This window comes from Hyperoodon ampullatus (assembly GCF_949752795.1).
Source record: "Hyperoodon ampullatus genome assembly, chromosome: 7".
In the NCBI taxonomy this organism is placed as follows: Eukaryota; Metazoa; Chordata; class Mammalia; order Artiodactyla; family Ziphiidae; genus Hyperoodon; species Hyperoodon ampullatus.
Genome location: NC_136920.1, coordinates 55,932,036 through 55,954,968, shown reverse-complemented (window position 1 = coordinate 55,954,968; position 22,933 = coordinate 55,932,036). Strand labels below are relative to the sequence as shown.

Genomic DNA, 22,933 nt, shown 5'->3' with positions numbered 1-22,933 from the left:
GGCAGGGGGTGGCACCGGGCTGGGAGCTCCTCAGGTACAGGGGTGCTTTCGGGTCAGACAGGCTGGATTCAAATCCCATCCTGCCCACCTGCTAGCTATGCAACCTTGGCCAAATCTCTTTCCCTTCTGAACCCTCACAGGGTTATTGATTTATATGTGAGATCACACGTGAATGCCTCAGAAGAGGGTGAGGTGGTCTGAAAATGCCCGCTCTCGTTCTGTGGGGTTATGGCATCACACGAATTCATTGTCCACCCTAACGCTGCCCTGGAATTAGTCTAAGAGTTGAACGCTTTATCTCTTGTGGCCCTGAAGGAAAGGGTCACAGGAAGTGTAAGTTTGATAGACAGTGAGAGTGGGGCCTTGGGGAGGTTAGGAAAGGTCTTAAGTCAGGGTCCTGACTTAGAGAAGGTGGCCCTGATGAGGGCCCAGAGGGGAAGCCTGGGAACTCTGGACATGTGTGCATGTGCATGGCATGTGTGTATGTGGCAGGGGCACATGTACAGCTTAGTGGGGACATGGAGGACCAGAGAGATTAGGTTCCACAGTAATCTGGGTTGTGCCTAATGCTGTGGATGGCACTGGGGGCATAGAGACAGTCCCCATCTTAGCCTCTTAGTTTGATGGGGGTGAAAGAGGGTGCAGTGACTTGGAGAAGAAGGCTCTGTTGAAGGCCAGGGGAGGGCTCAGGACCCTGGAGGCCTGGTACTGAACATGGAGGAGGCAGGGGCATCACTGTTATCCCTGCAGCCCCCAGGGATACCCGCCTTGGGGTTTGCAAAGCCCTTTGACCCAAGTTCTATCTTTAGGTCCTCACAGTGTCTATGAAAGGCAGAGAGGACAGCAACTGTTACCCCAAGGGGAAACTGGAGTCCAGAGAGGGACCCTCAGGACGAGTCACACAGCTAGTGAATGATGGTGCTGGGGTCAGGATCCGGGGCCTCTGGGTTCTGTGTGGGTGTTTCCTCTCCCAGCATCTCAGTGGCAACTTTGGAGCTCAGGTTCTGTTAACCACACTTTTGTCCCCTGAGCTTTAGAAATGGAGTGCCTGCAATGTCATTCCAGAGGCTCCAGTTCCAGGGCCTTCTAGGAAGCCCCTGTGAGGTTGCAGCCTCAGAAGGGGGACACGGATTTGGCTGGCAGCACACACAGGCCCACGAACTAGCCTGGACCCCCCGGGTGGGGCCCAGGGACTCTGCCTGCAGGCTTGAGTTTCATCTGGGTCATGTTGCATGTCAGATGGTGTCCCATAACTGTGTCACCGGATCCCAGAGGTCCCCTCCCACTTGCCCCCTGAGAACGGGGGCTGCAGAGGGGGGAGGGATGTGGCTGGCTGGCTGGGAGCAGGTTAGGGGGCTGGGTTTGCTTCAGTGGCATTGGGCCCCTAGCGGCTTCTGGCCTCCCCTTTCACCAGCCTTGCCTACTCCCACTCCCTCCCCCCACCCCACGTCCAGGCCATCATCTTTGACCCCTCTGTCTGCCCACAGACTCCCTCAGCCTGAGGGCAGGGACCAGGTGAATCACATCTGGTTCCCCAGAGCACAACAAAAGGTCTCCCAGAGAAGGTCCTCTGTAAAGACTTGCTGAATGAATGAAAGCTCATGGTTCCAGTCCTCACTGGAGTCCTAATGCTCTGCTTTTGTCCAAGCTGTTCTCCTTGCCAGATGTACCCCTCCTTCCCTTCCTCTACAGAGCACGTGGTCCCTGCCTCTCTGAGCTCAGTGCCAGGCCAGCTCTTTCCCAAATGTGCCCCCAGGCCCTAGAATTGGCCATGTTCCCTCTCTGTCTCTCGCTGGTATGCCTTCAGGGCCAGGCCTCTGTTTCTGCCCTGGTTACACTTTGGTCTGTGCTGTAGGTGTCTGTGGACGTTGACCTGAGTGCTGCTGACCTCAGCTGGGTGACCTTCCGTGCAGGAAAGCGGTGGGGAAAGGCTCAGCTGTGCCATTTCACTGAGCACGCCACTTTACCTCTCCAATGTGACTCCTCACTGTAAAACGGGACTGGTAATTCCATGATGAGATGTTAAGAGAAACAAATGAGAACATACATCTCTTTTGCAACAAAAACTAGAAAACACTGAAGTGATCATACCCAGCACTGGTTGAGCAATTATCAGGCACCAGTGCTTTTTAGACCTGGCAGGAGTGAAACAGAGGTTGGCCATTATTGTATCAATGAACCCTCCCAACATCTCCAAGAGAAAGGGATTGTTAATCTCATTCCCATTTCATGGATGAGGTTGTAGAGGCTCAGGAAAGCAAAGTGACGTGCACAGGGCTACAGGTCTCGCAGTGGCTGAGCCACCCCTTAACTCTGTGCCGAAGTGTCTCGGGGAGGAATTATGGGACCAGAGGCTGGGGTCGAGCAGGGAAGGCAGACAGCCTGCCCAACGTTCTCTCCCCTCTGGCCCACTCCAGGGCTTAGGACCGAGTCAGGGAAAGGGAATTTTCCAATTGGATCAGCTTTTATCAAGAAATAGGGTGGGAGAGAGGAATGTTCCACACGGGGTTGGAAAGTCCAGGCAGGTTCTTTGATCTCACCACCCGGCGCATTCATGTCAGGGCTGTCTGAGGGCCTGACCTGGAATGTAATGCCCTGGCCCAGGAGGTGCCATGAAATGCCAGGGAAACTGGAGTCCTGAGCAATCGCTGGCCTGCCCCTCACCTCTCTGAGGGCCGTGGTCCTCTGATCCTATTTTCTCATGTGATGTGAGGGGGCTGGAATAGGGGACTTCTGGGGTCTCTCCATGACTAGGACTCTGCTTTTAATTCAGACTGGTTCCTAGTAGTCCCCAGCCGGCCATCTGTCTCATCAGGGATCCCCTGCCACGTCATTTGTGCCTGGCCCCTATATGAGGCACTGTGAACCAGGGGTATAGCAGACATGGAACCAGCCTTGGGGAAAACTGAGGGGTCAGGGCCACAACTGCGCTCCAACAGTGGCAGTGACCATTGCCTTGCAATGGGAGACCTAGGGTATGTGGGAGCCCAGAGGAGGCACCGACCCCAGCCTGGGGAACCAGTCAGCTTTCTGCCTGGTCCTGAGGCTCCCAGGGTTCCGGCATTTGGGAACAAGGAAGGGGGCCCCAGAGGGCTTTGGAGGCTTGACTCAGGTTGTAGCCACACTGCAGAGCACAGGAGAGATTCTCACTTCTCTGAGAAGCTGGGGCCGTGAGTAGAGGGTGCTGGAGACCACCTGGGGGAGGTCAGAGGAAACCACGGCTTCACACACTTGTTGAAAGAACAAAGGCTATTGCCCAGATGTGCAACCGTCTGCCACCAGTGGCAGCAGGAAATATTGCACTATCTGAATAATTCTTGTGCATTTGTTTATCGGAGTTTGGATTTGAAGCCAAGTCTGTCTAACGCCAATGATTACACTTTCCACTCCATCCTGTAAGGTGACTGGAGAGACTAATCCCCTTTATGACGACCATAAGGTAGGGCCAAAATCCCTGCCATGCCCACCTCTTAGGTCTGCAGAGAGAATCCCCTAAGAGGAGGAAGAGCGGTCCATGAAGGGTAGGGGTGGGCGCTAACGTCCTCATAGATGGTAGAAATGATCGTGTTTGGCCACAGGAGAGGCCCTTATGGGGTCGTAGATACCCGGGGTTCCCGTCCCTCCCGGGACTCTTCCCTAGCAAAGTGCAGCCAGGAGAACGCAACTAGCTTACATGAGCCACTGTGCCTCCCCGCAGGAACACTGGATCTCCCCGCAGAATGCCAGGCACATCAAGCCCATGCACCCCACGTCGGTCCACGGCGTGGAGGACATGATCCGCTTGGGGGACCTCAACGAAGCGGGCATCCTGCGCAACCTGCTCATTAGATACCGAGACCATCTCATCTACGTGAGTGCCGCCCCGCCTGCCAGCAGCCCCGCCCACTTTCAGTCCCTCTGACCTGCAGCCAGCCCTGCCCAGCCTCTGCAGCTGGCCACTGGGGACCAGGGACTCAGCCCATGCCCACAGCCGCTCGGGTCTGTGGCTCATCCTCTCTTTGGGGCTGTGGCTTTTGTGGTCTGTGATTGGAGAACGGGGAGGTTTTTTCCAAGGGTTCACGTGCCTCCGTAGGGCTGAAACCGCTGGGAGGCCAGACCAGGGAGGAGAGGTGACAGGCTCAGTGCTTTGCCCAGAGATGGTGGGTTTGCTGCTCTCCCTGGGTTTGCTGTGGGGTCAGGACCTGCCACGGGTCCTCAAGGTCAAGAGAGGATGGGTTAGAAGTCTGTGTCCTCTTGAAGGGGATGGAGGATGGACATGCTCCTTGATCCCCCAAACCCTTGAAATTAGAACCAGTCATACACACACCCCACACTTCCCCACCTTGAAACTCAGGAGGACAAATAAAGAGCATCTCACTCAGCCAGGAGTGAGCTGATCCCAAGAGGTGAGCTCAGAGACCATCAGAACAAGAAGGGCCCATCAAGATCATTTAGTCTAGAGATTCTCACACTTTCTGGCCTCAGGAATGCTTTATGTTCTTAAAAATTATTGAAGACCTCAAAGAGCTTTTGTTTATGTGGGTTATATCTATGGATATTTAACATATTAGAAATTTAACTGAGACATTTAAAAGTAACCACAAAAAATCCATTACAGGATAATGTATTTTTATGAAAAATAACTATATTTGCCAACATAAAACAATTAGTAAGAAGAGGGGCATTGTTTTCCTTTTTTTTCAAATATTTTTAGTATCTGACTTAATAGAAGACAACCCGATTCTCGTATCTGTTTCACATCCAGACGGATGTGATATTGTTTTGGCTGAAGTGTGTGAAGAAAATCTGGCCTCACAGATATGGGGATGGAAAAGGCGAGACCTTATGGACTTCCTGAAAGGGTCTCTGGGACCCTCAGGGGTCTTTGGACCACACTCTGAGAATGGCTGACCTAGTCCCATTTTACAGACAGGGAAACTGAGGCTCTATAAGGCTTAGCCAGGCCCAGAGCTGTGTGCCCAAGCAGCTCAGGAGCAAAGGAAGCTGTGGGTGTACAACAAGGAGAGAGCAGGAGGGAGCCCCCTGAGCCAGGTCCCCAGGCTGGGCATGCTCAGGGGAGGTGTGGGGTGATAAGTGCCTGAGAGAGGTGCGGAGCTGGCTCCGCAGGGTCTGTAGGAGTGAGGTCTCACTCCCAGGTCACTTCCTGACTGCTGGTGGAGATGGCATTCAGGAAGGGGCACTGCATGAACCGAAGGCCTGAGGCAGGACCGTGCCAAGTAAGTGATTTGTCAGGACTGTGAAGGGGAGCCAGGGAGACAGAGCTGGGAGAGTCTGAGGGAGCCTGAGGAAGCACAGCAAGGAACTCTCGGGCCCTCAGAAGTCCTGGAATTGTGGTGCCTCAGCTGCTCGGGAGGCCCTCTGCCAGCCTCCCCACTCTGGGTCCGTCTGCAGCTTTGAGCTCCCAAGAAGAGGCTGTGCTTGGGCCCTTGACGTACGTTGATTGCATAGGCACAGCAAGCAGCTTTCTCAGGGAGACCCTTAGTACCGACAAAGCCCCTCTCACTCCTTTCCTCATCCAGGGGGCAGGGCACAATGGCACCTCCAGATGTGAGCAGTGTCACCTAGACAATGGTGGGGGGGAGCTAGGACTTGAGCCCAGGCCAGAGATATCCCATGGGACCCACTGGTGTCTGCACCCCAGTTCTTGGCGGTTCCCTCCTCCCTCCTCTCTGTGGACAGCAGGTGGACACAGGATGGTCCAGGGGCTCTCCATGGCCATCCACCCAGGCCTGGGTGGAGTCTGACACTTGGGTCTGGAGGTGAGTGGGAGCCTGCCTACTTGCCTGCCCAGGGAGGCCACTGCAGAGCTGATGTCCTGACACAATCTCCTTTCGGGGGTGAGCTTCACAGGGGGGAACTGAGTGAGATGGGAGTTGTTTCCACCAGAGACCCAGCGGACAATGTCTAAGAATAATTCAGAGGCATGTAGTTGGTTATTTTGCGCGTAGTTTAGTGATTTTGCCGGCAAACTGGTTCTTTGTAAGTGAGGGAGTCGGTTGGTAGACTGAATCAAAGAACAGAGGCAAAAACAGGATTCAAAAGGGAGAGAGGAGGAAAGAACTTCAGACAGTCCGAGATCAGTGAATCTTGTTTGTGAAGTTTTGAGGGTAGACTGATTAGCTGGCAGCCGGCAGAGAAATCAGCCTGAACATTAGGCCTTACCTAGGTTGACTGTGGGATCAAAGAAAAGAATTCTGGAGGTTTGTGGATTCTCCAGAGAACGCTGAGATCTGCACCATTTGCCTCATTAGAAGTTTCACTAGTAGCCTTTCTGACTGATTTTTGGTGAGGGTGGGGAGGGCATGGGGTGGAGCCCACACGAGGTGTCTGAGCTGTCTTTCTCCTTCAGAGACTCATGGCTGGAAATCAAGCCATGGCACCTGGAAGGTGCCCAGCTTGGATAGTCTGTCGGCCTAAGATGCTGGGTGTCTGTTGGTCTGGGGAGCTGTGCTCCAGAATTGTAGGGCTCAAGAAGGTTTCCTTGACTTGCTGACTCTATGATTCTTTGACTGGGTGCATGAAGTAGGATTAGAGCAGATCTTGGAAGAAGCAGCCAGGCCATTGTCCCACCCAGAAACCATACCTGTCCCTAACCATGGCAACCCCTGGTCACTTCATGGGTTGGGTTACCCTGGGCACACCCCCATGCACCCAGGATTTCCTCAGATTACCACGGCCACTCACAGCCTTGGGCCCGGAGGACGCTCTCTCCCTGACTGTCTGCCCAGGGCTTGCCTGCTCCAGCTGGCCTGGCCCCAGGCGCGTGAGGGACAGCCCCCCAGGGCCGTAAGTCAGCCCGAGGCACCCTACATGGGGCAGAGCCCTCACAGGACACCTAGCATTGGGTGGCCCCGGAGGCCAGGGGTCGTCCCTGGGTCTTGCGGGCAACAGGTGGCAGGGCTGATGCTGAACACGGGCTGGAGCCCTGGTCTGGGAGTTGGGGAGCCTGGATCCAGGTCTTGACAGATTGCCTTTAGGGAGTCCCTACCCATTTCTGGTCTCAGCCGTCCCTTTGGCACAATGGGGTGGGTGCCTCTGTGACACTGGGAAGGTGTATGTGTCTAAGATGTATGTCTTGGTCTCCATGGTCTGCTAAGGGAGAGGCCCCAGGGTTAGCAGGTCCGGAGGCTTCCTGGAGGAGGTGGATTCCTACCATGTCTCCTGGGGTGTGTCTCTGGCCCAAGAGAGGCTCCTTGATCTCCACGTGGGGACTTGGGGGCCCCTAGGGACCTGTGTGCTATGTCCTTGGCTTGGGAATAATCCTTATCTCTTCCTTACTCCAGCCCATGGGCCCACAGGGCAGGCTTTATTCCTGGAGACTTGAGAAGAGGCCTGTGCTGGGTAGTTGGACATTAACTCTCTGCTGACCGTGAACCCTTGGCGAGACAGAGCCAGAGGGCCTCAGGGAGCAGTGCCTAGAACCTCAGGGGATGGATGGGTGCTAAGGCCCAGAGAAAGGCAGGACGGGCCTGAGTCTCATTGTCAGCAGTGGCCAAGCCCCTCACTTCTTTTACCTCCCCCACTGCCAGCTCCGCAGTCTCACAGGTGAATTCCTGGGATTTGGGGGAGCCCAGGTGGGGAGGCGAGAGCTGGGGTCCTGGTGCCAGGGTCCCTCCTTCATCCCACTCCCTGCTTATCTGCTGTGCGACCTTGGCAAGTCCCGCCCCTTCTCGGAGGCTCAGTTCTCCCATCTGAGAAGGGGCGTCTTGACTATACCTCTCAGTGGCCTTCTGACAGTACAGAGAGAGATGGCCTGGAAGCTGCAAGTCCTGCGCCCGGCAGGGATCTTCCTGGCAGGTGGTGTGTCCTTGTCCTTCTGCTGGGCCGGGTCCTCTCGCTGAAGGAAAAGCCTTCGTTTTTATTATTTAGTTTGAAATGGGTATATATGCTACAGATTGGAAAATATTCCTTCTGCCACAGAGATAACCACTGCTACTCACTTCTTATTTATCCTCTAAGAGAAAGACTATATATATATATGATATATGATATTAAATTATATATATATATAATTAAAAATTTTTTCTACACAAATGATGGCATTTCTCCTCACACTTGTGTGCTTTTTCCACTAGCCCCAGCCCCGGGCCATCCTTCCTGTCAACGTAGGCAGGCCTGCCGCAGTGTTGCTGACAGGCCTGTCCCCTCAGCTCCTTTTCTTGCTGTTTCCTGTGGACAGCAGTGAATTTCTTCTCCATCCATTAATTTAGTGACTCATTCGTTCACTTGCCAAATATTTGCTGAGCGTGTCCTACGCACCATGCACAGTATTGGGCCCCAGGTAGAGAGAGGAGTGAGGCTGGGGGGCAGAGGCCTTGAACCAGAATTATGGAGGAGTCGGGGGCCAAGTGAAGGGGACCATGGAGGCTGTGATGGGTCACACAGGAGGGTGCCTGGCTTCCTGCGGGGGGAGCGCTCATCTCCGTTTGGACCTGAAGGATGAGCAGGCATTAGCTGGTTGAGGGGGCAGGGGATGGAGCGAGGTGCTTTTAACAGAAGGTTTAATATGGAGGGAGCCTCTGGCTGTGGGATGCAGCTAACGAGGGCCAGGGCTCGGAGGTCTTGTGGGCAGGGGAAGGATATTGACTTTGTCCTGAGGCCATGGGGCATCTCCTGAGGGTTTTCAGGAGGGGGATGACACAGTCAGATTTTCAGAGCTGACTCTGGTTCCCAGTGGAGGACAGATTGTAGGGGCCAGTGTGGAAGCTGGGAGCCCAGAGGGGAGGCGCCTGGCCGGGGAGGTGGCTGTGCCCACGGAGCGAAGTGCATTGTTATGAAGGAGAGGGAGGCCTCCCGGCGTCCCGCCCTGGTGAAGGTCGGCCATGAAGGATGGCGGTGGTGCTGTTGGCCGAGCCGGGAGGCAGAGGAGGAGCAGGGTTGGAGGGGAGAGTGAGCCCCCGTCTGGACAGGCTGGTGGACATCAAGTGGGGGAGGGGGCTGAGGGGTCTAGTGCTCAGGAGGGCCCTCTGGGCTGTGGGCAGAGTAGAGGGGGCCATGGGAGCTGCGAGGGGGAGAAGAGGGTCCAGGCCCAGCCCCTGGAAGGCTTCTTGTGGCATCTCAGCGTTCCCTTTGCCCTGCGCTTGGTCTGTCCTCAGGGCCACCTCGGTCTGGTTCTGACTCCCCCCGTCGATCGGTTCATTGGGTCTGAAATAGTGTCTCTGCCTCCTGCGTCTGTAGCTGCTATTCACTCTCTCCAGCTGCCAGGGTGACCTTTTCCCAGCAATCCTCCCAGATGTCCTATCCTTTTACGCCTCTGTGCTTGATCCCCACTGACGAGCCCTCCACTCTCCTGCCCACCCCCCAATCACAAAGAATCCGTGTGCCTGGTACGAGCTGCCAGGGCCCCAGGCTCTCCCTCCCTGCCACCCAGCGTGTGGCTGTCAGCCTCCCCACGTGCCTCAGGGAAGGGTTCTTGAATGACAGCACGGAGCCTAGCTGGCCCGAGGCCACGTGGTGATCACGGGCCAGGTCGCTGAGCATCGCTTTGTTAAGGAAGTATTCAGAAGAAAGGAAGGGAGCACTTGTGGACAGCCGCCTCTGTACCAGACACCTGTCAGAGGTTGTGCCCTTTGGTCTCTACGACAACCCTGGGAGGTGGGTGTTAACCATCTCCCTTTTACAGATGATCAAACTGAAGCTTAGAGAAGCAAAGTGATCTGCCAAAGGGATGTTCCTTGTGGCTGTCTCTCCTACCTGGTTACCGGAGTCTAGCTGGTAGGAAGAACCAGGGGGAGAGGAGAGTCCACTGGGGCCCAAAAGGGCAATGTCTGGCAGGAGAGAAGCCTGGGTCTGGGGTGCTCAGCCCAGGGCAGCTTTGCATGGCCACACCTGCCCCCGGGGTGGGCACTTGCCCTGGCATGCGGTGCTGGCAGCAGCGCCTTCCCTGCACGGCCACCTTGGGCTGAGGCTGCTAGGGAGTGACTGGGGCTCTGGTATGATGCACTGGGCCCTGGGTGGGAGGGGATGGGCAGGGCTGTCGCCTCCCCTGCACAGCCACATCTTTCTTCAACCTCTCCGGGCCCAGATGTCAATAGTTCCGTCACCATTTATAAGCTGGACCTGACCTTTTTGAGTTGGAGTGGGGAGAGGTGGGCAGGGAAGGAGAAGTAACCTCTGAGGGCCTCCCTGTGTCCTGGCGGCAGGAGGGCCAGGCCTTGTTGTCCCCTGTGTGGCAGGGCCCGGGCCCACACCAGGAAATTTTGCACATAGGTGCCCTAACAGAGGAGCCCGAGGAGAGAAAGCCCCCAGAAGGCTCTCTGAGGTGTGTCTGGCCTGTGTGTCCCCGCTGCCCGGGATGGCTGGAGGCACTCTGTCCCCCAGAGCACAGGGGCAGTGCTGCAGAGACTGGGGCCCACCCAGCCCCTTTAGCTCTTTATGGCTTCCTTCCACTCCCCCCTCACCAACCCAACTCCTTCACTCTGGAAAGGTCCAGTTTGTGAATTTTACTCTGAAAGTTTGGGATGCAGGGTTTGGAGGCGAAGATGGGAGCCAGCATTTGAGAATTACCTACCGTGTGCTATAAATTTTAAAGTCCACCATCTCCTTTCATAAACAGTTATGTTATGCCCATTTTATGGATAAAGATAAGGAAATTGAGGCTTTGAGACCCACCTTCCTTCCCTCCCCACTTCCTCCCTCCTTTCATCAAATGTCTCTGAGCACCTACTGTGAGCCCGAACCAGTGCTAATCTGAAGGCCCCACCCCCAGCTCATAGGGAGGTAGGATTCTGACCCCAGATCCATGTGACTCCAAAGCCAGTGCTGTCCCTTCCAGAGGGACGGAGCAGGGCAGAGCCTGAGCGCTTTCTAGAGTCAGAGCCTCCCACATGGGAAGGGGTGAGCTCCCTGTTCCTTGTTGCCCACAGACCTACACGGGCTCCATCCTGGTGGCTGTGAACCCCTACCAGCTGCTCTCTATCTACTCGCCAGAACACATCCGCCAGTACACCAACAAGAAGATTGGGGAGATGCCCCCACATATCTTTGCCATTGCTGACAATTGCTACTTCAACATGAAGCGCAACAGCCGTGACCAGTGCTGCATCATCAGGTGGGCGGCCCAGGACCAGCATGGAGCTCCAGGCTTGGCCCCTAGAACTCCTGCTCTGGGCTCTGCTAATGCCTCATAATATAGAGAATCACCTCCCCTTTCTCAGGCCTTATACCTCTGTTAATGCTACCAAAGCTCATGTTAACTTTTGAGGCCAACCTTGTTTACTGCTGGCTCCTGTTAAATTATGGTCAGTTGGGCTTCCCTGGTGGCGCAGTGGTTGAGAGTCCGCCTGCTGATGCAGGGGACACGGGTTCGTGCCCCGGTCCGGGAAGATCCCACATGCCGCGGAGCGGCTGGGCCCGTGAGCCATGGCCACTGAGCCTGCACGTCCGGAGCCTGTGCTCCGAAACAGGAGAGGCCACAACAGTGAGAGGCTCGCGTACCGCAAAAAAAAAAAAATTACCGTCAGTTGCAACCTCAGCCTCCTGTTCCCTCTTGGGCAGAGGGTAAAACAACAAAACATTGATCAAGCATCTAGTTCATGCCATGCTGTGTGGCAGTATGGATGGAGTGTGTGTGTCTGAATAAGGGGAAAGAAAGTAACCTTTAGCTCTGGCAGGGCACTGAGCTCCTTTGGCCTTCCCCAGGCCTGGAAGGTCCTTAGTGTCAGCCCATTTTACAGATAGGGAGCTGGTTGGAGGGGGGCCGCAGTTTAGGGCAGTAACAGGTCTTGCCTCTGCCTGGGGCTCCTCTGCAGTGGGGAGTCTGGGGCAGGGAAGACGGAGAGCACAAAGCTGATCCTGCAGTTCCTGGCGGCCATCAGTGGGCAGCACTCGTGGATCGAGCAGCAGGTGCTGGAAGCCACCCCCATCCTGGAAGGTAGGGCCGGGCTCTCAGGGCAGGGCTGGGGGGCTGGGGGGCGATTGACATTGACCGTGACCCATGAACGTCTGCCCACCCTGCAGCATTTGGGAATGCCAAGACCATTCGCAACGACAACTCAAGCCGCTTCGGGAAGTACATTGACATCCACTTCAACAAGCGGGGCGCCATCGAGGGTGCCAGGATCGAGCAGTACCTGCTGGAGAAGTCACGTGTCTGTCGCCAGGTGGGCCTGAGCCCCTGGGCAGAGCTGCACCTGCGCAGGAGCCCCAGTCTCAGGGGGGTGTGGGGTGCACACCGTCTGCATAGCCTTGGTTGTCCCTGTGTTGCTGCTCAAGCGCTTGCCTCAGTGCCTGAAATCCCAGCAGGAAACCCACCCATGGGGACTTTTTCATGAAAGGCACTTGTTAACATAGTAAACTGTTTACAGTCCGCTTGATTGTCTGGTTCCGGATGGCCTTCTCCTGCCCTCCCATCCCCCAACACCTTGTGCTCCCATCTTTAGGCCCCCGATGAAAGGAATTACCACGTGTTCTACTGCATGCTGGAGGGCATGAGTGAGGAACAGAAGAGGAAGCTGGGCCTGGGCCAGGCCACGGACTATAACTACTTGGCCATGGTGAGGCCCAGGTGGGGCACCCGGGGAGGGGGACACCGTCCCAGCCCCTCCCCAGCTCCAGGCCTGGTGGGTAGGAACTTCTTTGTGGGCTTTCTTCCATCCTCTGACTGGCCCCAGCCCACCATAAGGCCTGTTCCCCACGTGGGCACACACCTGCTGGTACACACATCTAGATGAATTATCACCACAGACATACACATTCCTAAATGTGTAGATGTCCCAGACCCAGGGACGCATAGACATACACATGCCCACGTGTACACACACCTGGCCCTGTCTGCACACATGTAAGGTGATACGTTATTCTTTGAGGACGTGGAGACTGGGACCTCTGCCAGGGCCCCAAGGATTGTAGGGTACAGCCTGCTGTGGCTTCAGCCTCAGGGGCTTGCTGGTTGCAGGGCCCTGGTGCCAGCCTCTTGTTGCTGTCTGGCCATAAAGGAAAAGTGGGCCTGAGGCCATGGCTGCCACTCAGCGCCAGTGGTGGGCCATGCACACAGCAGGCTGGATTGGGGCTACCAGCTTCCCTAACCCTGGGGGGAGCCCATGCCTGGTTGTCTGGACCTGAGGTGGGCCAGCCACATGGACACAAGTGTGGGCTATGGCACCTGAGGGCAACGAAGGGGTGTGTGTGTATGTGTGTGTGTCTGTGTATTGTAGGTGTGGCAGGCCTTTCTGGACACTTCCGTTAGCTGGCTGGCACACTTGGATACACACACACACACACGTGCACACACGGGTCTCATAGGCACACACAATGGGGCAGACCCCAGGTGATGCCCTGCCTGTCTGTAGTTACCACCTCCCACCTTCTGCCCCAGGCTGTACCTTGTGAGGGGTTCAGGTTCCTGAGGGTGGGTGTCCATGGCGGGAGAGGGGTAAGGTAAGGCCTGGGTGCTGTGACTGCCAGGCAGGGTGACGGGGGCAGGCCTGGCATCAGTGACCCGGCTCCTCTCACTCATGGGAGGAAGGGGCATCCATGCTCCCCAGATGTGGGAAATGTATTCGTGAGAAGACCAGCCAGGAGCTTTCTAGACTTCCTGGAGGAGTCAAAGGTGAAGTCAGTGCTCAGAAACCCAGGCTGGCCTGGCCAGGCAGAGAGGGCCCTTCAGCCCAGGCACTGCCTCTCTGTGGGTACCTGTGGCCTCCCTGACACCCTTCTGCACCCTACTCTCCCACCCACTCCCACCAGGGTAACTGCACAACCTGTGAGGGCCGCGAGGACAGCCAGGAGTATGCCAACATCCGCTCGGCCATGAAGGTGCTCATGTTCACGGACACGGAGAACTGGGAGATCTCAAAGCTCCTGGCCGCCATCCTGCACCTGGGCAACCTGAAGTATGAGGGTGAGTGACCGAACAGCCATCTTCAGAAAAGAAGGCAGCCTAGAAAAGGGAACACGTTCACTCATCTGACACTCCAGCAATGTGCCAGGCTGGGAGGTGGTCCTCTGAGACAGGCACCACGTCCACTCTGCTCTTGCCCTGGTGTCCAGCATGGTCCCAGGACAGAGTAAGAGCTCTGGGAATGTTTGCTCAGTATGAATGAATGATCCCAGCTCTAAGGAGCTCACAGTCTAGTGAGTCTTGGAAGACTGAGAGACATGGAGAAAGCATGCACAGGCAGGAGGAAGAGGCTGTGCAAAGGTCCTGAGGCCTGAGAGAGCAGGGCGCATTTGGCGAAGGGCAGGTGGTATCAGGCACAGAGCTAGACAAGTTCTCCAAGCCTGTCTCAGGAGCCCCTGATTGCTCTGGGGGTCTGGAGTGGGGGTCATGGGGGAGGGGGCCATGACCGCCAGTCTCTGCTACTTGGATGTCAGGCATGGAGCCAGATGCTGGGCATACGTGCTCCCTACCCTCCTGGTGCCCGTGGCTCACGGTGACAACATTTGTCAAACTGATATTAACCCAGAAAAGCATTTAGTCATGGTGCTGCTGCCCTCTGTGGGCAGGGCAGTCCCCCTGAGACTTGAGACAAGAGCCGCCCTGTCCCGCTAGACTGTCCCTTTGCCCCCACGCCCACCCCCTCTTGCCTGACGCTGTGCCCTGGCGCTGCTGACAGACCGTACGTTTGAAAACCTGGATGCCTGCGAGGTCCTCTTCTCCCCGTCCCTGGCCACAGCCGCGTCTCTGCTCGAGGTCAGTGAGAGCTTTCTGTCCCCTCGGCTGCTTCTCTTTCTCCCAGAGGAGCAGTTTTGACTTCAGGCTCAGGGAGCTGGGGCCCTCTGCTTGGAGAGTTCTAGAAGTTCGACGTCGAGAACCAGTTGTGTGCAGGATCTGTGTTGGGCCCAGGGGAGGAGTGGAGACCTAGCGCGGCTGCCCCTGGGGAGGGTGTGGAGCATGGGGGGGCCCTGAGAGGGTCAGTCAGTCTTGTAGTAAAGATTCACTAGGCTCTGCCTCGAGTTGGAAACCTGGTATAAATAAAGCCAGAGTCAAAGCCAGTGCCGGAGGAACAGGGGACCTGCTGGGGCGATGGGAGGGGGCTGTTGGGGAGAGAGCAGGTCCTTCTCAGCGGCCCTTGGGTGGGTTTGAGGACTGGGGAGGATGTGGCCGAGGAGGGCAGAGTCTGAGTCAGGCCTGGTGGAAAGTGGGAGGGGCTCTAGGTGTGATGGCGGGAGGGGCAGGCTGGCGGGCGGCTGAGTGGGTGCCTGGATGTTGCCCCACTAGGTGAACCCCCCAGACCTGATGAACTGCCTGACCAGCCGCACCCTCATCACCCGCGGGGAGACGGTGTCCACCCCGCTCAGCAGGGAGCAGGCGCTGGACGTGAGAGACGCCTTCGTCAAGGTGGAGTGGCTGCCGGCTCTCCCCGCCCCACGGGAGGTGGGGCTGTTCATGGACGGGGGCCGAGGAGTCCACAGAGCTGGAAGGACGTCTGGGCCTTGACCCCGGTCTGCCCTTGGGTCCGGCTCCAGCCAGTGGCTCTCTCTGGGGCCTGGGCAAGAGTCTGCCTTCCCCGGAGCCTTCATTCGTCTATCCCACAAGGGGCTGGGAGTTGTGCTCTTCAGCGGCCCCAACAGCTCTGGTGCCCTGAGGCCCTCCACACCTGGCCTGCTTCATGCTGAATCATAATCTTTGGTCACTCCGTCTGCTGTGCCATTCCCAGCCCAGGGGTTACCCTCTCTGATCTCTCCAACGAAGACCGCCGAAGAGGGGCTGGGTCGGGTGGAGAGGCCCCCCAGTCCTGCCATTTTGTCATCCATTGAGCCCCTCCGCTGTGCCAGGCCCTGTGCTGGGCTCTGGGACCCTCGTGATAATCAGAGCTGAAGGGGAGACAGAGGTGGTTGGAGAGATGGGAGCCCAAACTGCGTGAAGTCAGGAGAAGTTCCTTGGTGGAGCTGACATCTCCACAGAGCTTTGAAAGACAGGCAGGAATTGTTCTGGCAGGAGAGGGTGCTCCAGGGAGAGGGAGCAGCTGGGATAAAAGCTTGGGGGTTTCGTGCAGCAGGAAGGGGCTGGAGTGAGGCCACTGAGGCCCAGGAGCCTGGCCGGTCCTCCTGGGAGGCTGTGGCTGCACCCTGTGGCTTACGTGGCTGCCTCTCCCCTCAGGGGATCTACGGGCGGCTCTTTGTGTGGATTGTGGACAAGATCAACGCAGCAATTTACAAGCCTCCCTCCCAGGAAGTGAAGAACTCTCGACGGTCCATTGGCCTCCTGGACATCTTTGGCTTCGAGAACTTTGCTGTGAACAGGTACCACATGGGCTGTGTCCTGTGGGAATTTTCTTCTACAACATGGACTTAAGTGTCAAATCTCTCCCTTTAAACTACATTTAGCTGGCTCCAAGCACACTCTGCCAGGCTGTTGGAAAATTTGACTCCAGACACCCTCTGGGGCCCTGTCCCCTCCAGGCCCTGGGTCAGCTGAGGCCAGCTGGGGTGGTGGAGCGAAGGCTCTTACACCATCACAGACACTCTGGTCCCCGCTGCCCATCAGTCCAGTGTCCAAGCTCCAAGGTGCCTCAAAGCAGGTGAGGCCGGGCCTGAGCCAAGCTTGAGATGGGGTGTTGGCCATAGCTGGTGTCCCACTTGGGGGCTGTGTGAGGGGCAGATGGATGGAGCAGGCCCAGGTGGACACTGGAGCTGGAGGCAGCCAGCCCTGCCCCACTTTTTAGCTGTGTGACCCCAGGCAAGTCACTTCAATTCCTGTAATGTTCAGATGTCTCAAAGCCCTCCACACCACCAAAACACCCACACTGAACACATGAAGTGTCTGTCACCTGGGAGAGCGCTGAGTTGGTGGCTCAGAGACGTCACTGTCAAGGCCCTTCTTGCCAAATCTCGCGAGCCCCCCTCCCATGTCTGCTGACGCTTTGGATCCCTCTTTGAGGCCCCTCCCCAGCGCCTTGGCTCTTCCTCTCCCAGGTGCTCTGCCAGGGGCGTGGTGCCCATCCACCTGCCCTCTCCCAGGGCCTGGTCATGCAGGGAAGAGGGCTCCAGCCTTAACTCTCCTTCCGACTCACTGAGTGACCTTGGGCAAGTGCTGTGCCCTCTCTGGGCCTCCGTGTCCTCTTCGGTAATGGAGGGGGTTGGACTTGCAATGCTGGTTCACCTCGGAGATTGGAAGTCCCAGGGGCACATTGCACACCAAGCTGGGGCCGGCCCCTGAGTGGCAAGGCAGGGCCTGAACATCCCCCTGCCTCCCGCTGCCACCTGTGCCCTGCACCCCTCCCCACAGCTTCGAGCAGCTGTGCATCAACTTCGCCAATGAGCACCTGCAGCAGTTCTTCGTGCGGCACGTGTTCAAGCTGGAACAGGAGGAGTATGACCTGGAGAGCATCGACTGGCTGCACATCGAGTTCACAGACAACCAGGACGCCCTGGACATGATCGCTAACAAGCCCATGAACATCATTTCCCTCATCGATGAGGAGAGCAAGTTCCCCAAGGTGGGCCTGCAGCGGAACAGGGCAGACACGTCCCCTCCACACTCTGAGCCTCCACTTTCCTCATCTGTGGAATGGGACTAGTGATACACGCCTCTCAGAGCAGCTTTGGGGCCGGTTCAAGTGCACTCATCTGACATTTGGGAACTACCTACGGTCCAGTGGGTCCTGGACCAAACTATGAAGATCTAAGCATGCAGCTGGTGCAGCATAGGTGCTCCAGACACAGAATATGTCTTGGAGTGGGGGAGGGGCTGCTCTCATGATTTTAATCATGGGAAATAGATTTTCTAAGCTGGAATGTACTTTCAAGATTGTGTAATTCCAATTCACCCACTTAACAGATGGGGAAATGGAGGCCCAGAGAGCTCCTGTGTGGGGAATAAATAAAGGGAGGGAAGCTGTTGGGAAAAACAGAGGAGGGGGTGAAAAGACAGGGGGCAGGAAAGGCAGTAGGGCCTGGTGGAGAGAGTGGGACGACGGGGAGGAGAGGGTGGGCTTGACAGCTGCTGCTTGGTTCCCACAGGGCACAGACACCACCATGTTGCATAAACTGAACTCCCAGCACAAGCTCAACTCAAACTACATTCCCCCCAAGAACAACCACGAGACCCAGTTTGGGATCAACCACTTTGCAGGCGTTGTTTACTATGAGACTCAAGGTACAGGTGGGCCCTCTGGGGCTGTGTGTCCCTTTACTTGTGTCCCCTCCCTTCCTTCCCCTTCTCCAGCCCAGGACAGAGACCAGGGCCCTGGAATACAAGGAGGGAAGGGATGTTAGGAAGCATTGGTCTCAGTGCTTCTTTTTTACGGATTTAAAAAAAATTATGGTAAAATATATGTAATATAAAATTTACCATTTTAACCATTTTTAAGTCTACAGTTCAGTGGCATTAAGTATATTCACAATATTGTACAACCATCACCACTCTCCAGAGCCTATTCATCACCCCAAATAGAAGCTCTGTACCCACTAAACAATAACACTCCATCCTCCCCCCACCCGCTAGTCCCTGATAACCTCTATTCTACTTTCTGTCTCTATGTATCTGACTATTCTAAGTACGTCATATAAGTGGAAACATACAATATCTGACCTTTTGTGTCTGGCTTATTTCACTTAGCATAATGCCCTCAAGGTTCATCCATGTTGCAGCATGTGTCAGAATTTTCTTCCTTTTTATGACTGAATAATATTCCTGTGTGTGTGTGTGTGTGTGTGTGTGTGTGTGTGTGTGTACACCACATTTTATTTATCCACTCATCTGTTGGTGGACATTTGGGTTGTTTCCACCTTTTGGCTGTTGTGGATAGTGCTGCCATGAACATGGATGTATACCTATCTTTTTGAGTCCCTGCTTTCAATTCTTTGGGTGGGCTCAATGCTCTTTTGCACATATGGGGAAACTGAGTTTCAGAAGGGGAAGTTCACGTTTTTTTAGATCACACAGCCTATTGGCTGCAAAGCCAGGCCTAGAACTAGCCCAGTTACTCACCAAAACTCTTTGAGCAACAAGACCAAGTGTGGTCTTTGAAGAAGATGTATCTTCTTTTCTCCTGGGAGATACAATTGGGCTCATTTTAAAGCTAGAAGTGAGGAAGAAGGTCAGAAAACAGTCAAGTTTTCCCCACTTGGAATTCCTACAGGGTCTGTCAAAAGCGGGCAGACTGCCCTTGCCACCCGCAGTCCTCACACCCTGGTGCAAAGGGCTGGCCTTGAATGGGCATCAGCTGTGGGATGTGTCTGCCCTCCCGCCTTCAGTCCCAAAGGGTCCCACCCACAGCCAAAGCCAGTGAAATTCCAAACGAACAAGCAAAGAGCCACTGCTTTCATACTTCCTTGTTGAGTTGGTCCAGAAGGCAGTAGAGCAAGCCATGCGGCAATTATGGAATCAGAAGGCTGCTCAGCCCTCATTAAATCCGCCCCACCTGTTAGAAAGAAGAAAGCCAATGTTAAGTTTGAAGGAGTGTTGGGCAAACAAATAGATCTGTTGTTTGGAGTAAGAGAGGGTTTTTTTTTCAGTTCAGTCCAGCCAACGTTCACTGAGCATCTGTTATGTACTAGGCTTCATGATGTTGCTGAGGAGATGAAAATGAAAATTGAGCAAACTCTACTCAGTTATAAAATTATAGAATAGTATTAGATCTGGAGGGAACATACGGCTCATCTACTTTTATGGATTTGGAAACTGAGGCCCCGAGAGGGAAATGACTTGCCTAAGGTCACTAATTCAGTTTTGAGCTACTTTAAACAATTGTATCAGTGTTTTCTGTTTACAGAGCACTGTTTCAATTCAGTAAATTTTATTTATGACATGTGTGGTGCTAGGTGATCCAAAAAGAAGCTAGAGCTTATGGGTGCATCATGCTCATTCAACAGATAAGGAAGCTGTGGCCCAGAAGGGGACCTCCCTAGGGTCCCATAGTGAGTCTGTCATAGAGCTTTAATTAGGACCCTACAATTCCATCCCAACTTCAGAGCCCCCCTTCCAGTACTGAGTGCCACCTGCAGCTCACCCCTCCCCAGATGCCAGGTGGGCAGCTCCACACTGGGTCTCTGTGCCATCTGCCAGCCAGGGCAGCCTGAGTCCTGGGGGAAAGAGTGCTGCTTCTCTGCAGGGTTCCTCCTCCTCCTCGGGCATCCCCAGCCCTTGGGCTCCTCATCTTCATCCCCACGCTAGCAAGGCCCCCCATTAACTAGTTCCTAAGTCCTCAGTCCCTGGTAATGGTAGCTTTCTTTGGAGTCTCTGTGGTGCAGGGAGCCTCCCTGGGCTGGTGCCAGGGCTCCTGCACTCAGGTCTTAACTCTGCCCGTGGCTTGCTGTGTGCCGTTAGACAATTTGCTTAGCTTCTTGAACACCAAGAAGCTAAGAAATTGAACATCAATTTCTTTCCTTGTGAGTGTGGGGAAGATAATCTCCACCTGTCCTGCATATACAGGGGGAGTTGTGAGCATTCCACCTGTGAAGGCACTATCCAAACACAAGGTATTTTAAATGCATTCCTTTACTGTTAGCTGGTACCAGATGAACTTGTATTCTCTCCCAGCGCACACACTTAACAAGGGCTTTTGACACCTTTGTCACTGAACTTGGGTCCTTGGACTCTTTAATCAATAGAAATTGGTAAGAAGCCAGACGAGAAATTCAGGCAAGCTTTACAGGGGTTCGTGCTGCTTTAGCACGAGGGAGTGAGAACAAGAAACAGGTGCCTTTGCTCACTCCCTGAGCGGGGGCGGGCTGATTCCTTAAATGAGGTGAGGGCGGGGGCGGGCTGGTCCCTTTAATGAGGTGAGGGCGGTGGTGGATTAGTGGGTCGGGCTGGAGGGGGGCGCTTACGTGGTCAGCTCACCCTCTTGGTGGTGCTGTGTGCAGGGGTCATGGGCAGTTCCCTGCTTTTTCTCCCAGCAGCTCGGGAATGGCAGTCGGTTTGTGGCCTTTTTGTATCTTATCGTTCACAGTTGCTGGCACCGCACATGCGTGTAGTTATTTTTAGTCCCTAAGTTTCTTTGTATTTTGTTGCTGGAGGAGACGTTTGTCCAGGTGCGAGCACTCCAGGAGAGGGTCCCAGGTCCCAGCCTATCTCACCTTCGTCCAAAAGACTGAAGCTGGCATTTCAGGTGTTGCGGTGGTTGAGTTGGCAAGGTGCCCCGCTCCCTCCCGGGGCCTGAGACTTCCTGCCCTCCTCTTTGGCCAGGCCGGGAGGAGGTGGGCTGTGAGGCTGGGGAGACGAGTTCCAGTGCGGGCTCCGCCCCTCACTTTCTCTGTGACCTTGAGCAAGCTACCATCCTCTACAGGCCCCAGAGTCCCCAACTGTAAAGTGGATGTGGTTGAACTAGGTGGATTTTGAGGGTCTTCCTGGACCAGGCGTTGTGGCTTCGGGGAAGGGGTGAGTCTTGTCGGGGGGAGGCTGCTGGAGCTGGCGAGGTGTGACTGCTCTTTGCCGCTGCCCAGGCTTCCTGGAGAAGAACCGGGACACCCTGCATGGAGACATCATCCAGCTGGTCCACTCCTCCAGGAACAAGTTCATCAAGCAGATCTTCCAGACTGACGTCGCCATGGTAATGTCGGGGTGTGGTTTTCATTGGGCAGGAAGGGGCCCCAGAAGCCAGGCCGGTATCTAGGTGCCCCCTTGTCTAGTGGCTTCAGCTGAGCTCCTCTGGCCATAGAGCAGGGGCGGTGCTTTGCTGTGGTTCCGGGAGGGGCTGGAGGGCCTCCAAGATCCTCCTATCGGGTCCTCTTGTACTAATGAGGGGGAGTGGGTTGGGTGCAAGGCCTAGAGAAGGATCACGTGAGATGCTGCAGAGCAGAGCTTAATCAGGACTTGGTTTTCCATGGGGTGTCCCCTCCCCCGCCCCAACCTCCAGCAGCCAACAGGGAGCACGGGCAAAGAGGGGACGTCCAGCCTTGAGGACGCGGACAGGTGTGGGTGTTCAGAGAAATGGGCACAAACGGCATATTTGCACCAGCCCTGGACCCCATATTGGGGGAGCGGGTGGAGAATTTCCCACCCTCGATGTTTCCTTTGTCCCTAGAGTGTCAGCCTGGACTCTGTAGTAGTGGGCTCAAGCCAGATTCAAATCCCAACTCCACCACCTTCTCAATGGGTGGACTTGTTTCCTGCAGGATTATATGCCTTTTTATTTCATATTTTCCTCCTGTCCCATGGCTTCCTGGAGAGTGCATGGAGGGGCTCAAGGGGAGGGCAGAGCCGCGGCCCCCTCAGTGCCTGTCCTGCTGCCTGTGTTGCCCCCAGCCTCCCAGAAGCCCAGACCACTGCCCTGAGGGTTGTCTCTCTCCCTGGTGGATTTTGCTCCCTGTTTTCTGACCCGCCACGTTCTCCTTGCCCCCCACCCCATCTCGCCGTGCACTGTGGTTCCTGTTGTAGTTTCTCTGTGGTTATTCATCGGGCACTCTCCGCCAGTCAGCAGCTTCTGCGAAGGTAAAAGACCCCAGCCTGGGGCCGGAGGATGGCGGGAGAGGCCTCAGCAGCCCTTGGGGCTGGGCTGTGTCCTCAGCCCCTGCGGCACTGAGGCTTCGGGAAAGGGCCCTTTTTTCTTTATTGTTTTGGAGTGTGCGTTTTTGTGGAGTGCTTTGTGGAGTGCTTTGATTTTTGTTTTCTGAGTTGTTGTGTGGACTTCAGGCATCTCAGTTTCTTAAAGGAGGAAACTGAGCCCTAGAAAAAGAGGTGAGACCTGCCCAGTGTATCGGGACAGGGCTGGGACTCGAACCCTTCTCTCCCAAGTTCTCTGCCTCCACGGAATCTCTTGGAGGCATCAAGGCCTGCTCCTTCCATCAGGCCCTACTAAGGGTTTCCACGTCCATGACTCAGTCAGATCCTCTGATTAACCTTGTGGATCAGGAGGGACAGGTGGTATTTTCTGAATTTTGCAGATGGGGGACTGAAGCCCAAAGATGGAGTGTGGTTCACTCCCAGTCACAGCATCCGGGGGAGCTGGGACTAGAAGCCACTCCCTGCCCCTTGACCTCCTTAGGCCCTGGAACACCATCCCTGGTGTGTCCTGACCCCCAGCTGCAGGTCGTGCGTGGCTCCCAA

At 55.5% G+C, this 22,933-nt stretch overlaps 1 protein-coding gene across 4 annotated transcripts in view; it reads left to right on the top strand.

The window, feature by feature from the left end:
• MYO7A (myosin VIIA) overlaps positions 1–22,933 on the top strand; it is a gene marked incomplete at both ends in the record, with an annotated part of 95,201 nt that overhangs the window by 403 nt on the left and 71,865 nt on the right. For 3 of the 4 annotated variants that reach the window (XM_079708455.1, XM_079708454.1, XM_079708453.1), the window contains 12 exons: positions 3,698–3,850; positions 10,866–11,050; positions 11,751–11,872; positions 11,959–12,101; positions 12,381–12,494; positions 13,687–13,840; positions 14,556–14,632; positions 15,161–15,280; positions 16,043–16,185; positions 17,171–17,381; positions 17,905–18,040; positions 21,331–21,437. In XM_079708455.1, coding sequence (XP_079564581.1) covers positions 3,698–3,850; positions 10,866–11,050; positions 11,751–11,872; positions 11,959–12,101; positions 12,381–12,494; positions 13,687–13,840; positions 14,556–14,632; positions 15,161–15,280; positions 16,043–16,185; positions 17,171–17,381; positions 17,905–18,040; positions 21,331–21,437 — 1,665 coding nt within the window. Of the gene's footprint in view, positions 1–3,697; positions 3,851–10,847; positions 11,051–11,750; positions 11,873–11,958; positions 12,102–12,380; positions 12,495–13,686; positions 13,841–14,555; positions 14,633–15,160; positions 15,281–16,042; positions 16,186–17,170; positions 17,382–17,904; positions 18,041–21,330; positions 21,438–22,933 lie in introns of all 4 variants that reach the window. The other variant, XM_079708452.1, reaches the window with a different exon arrangement.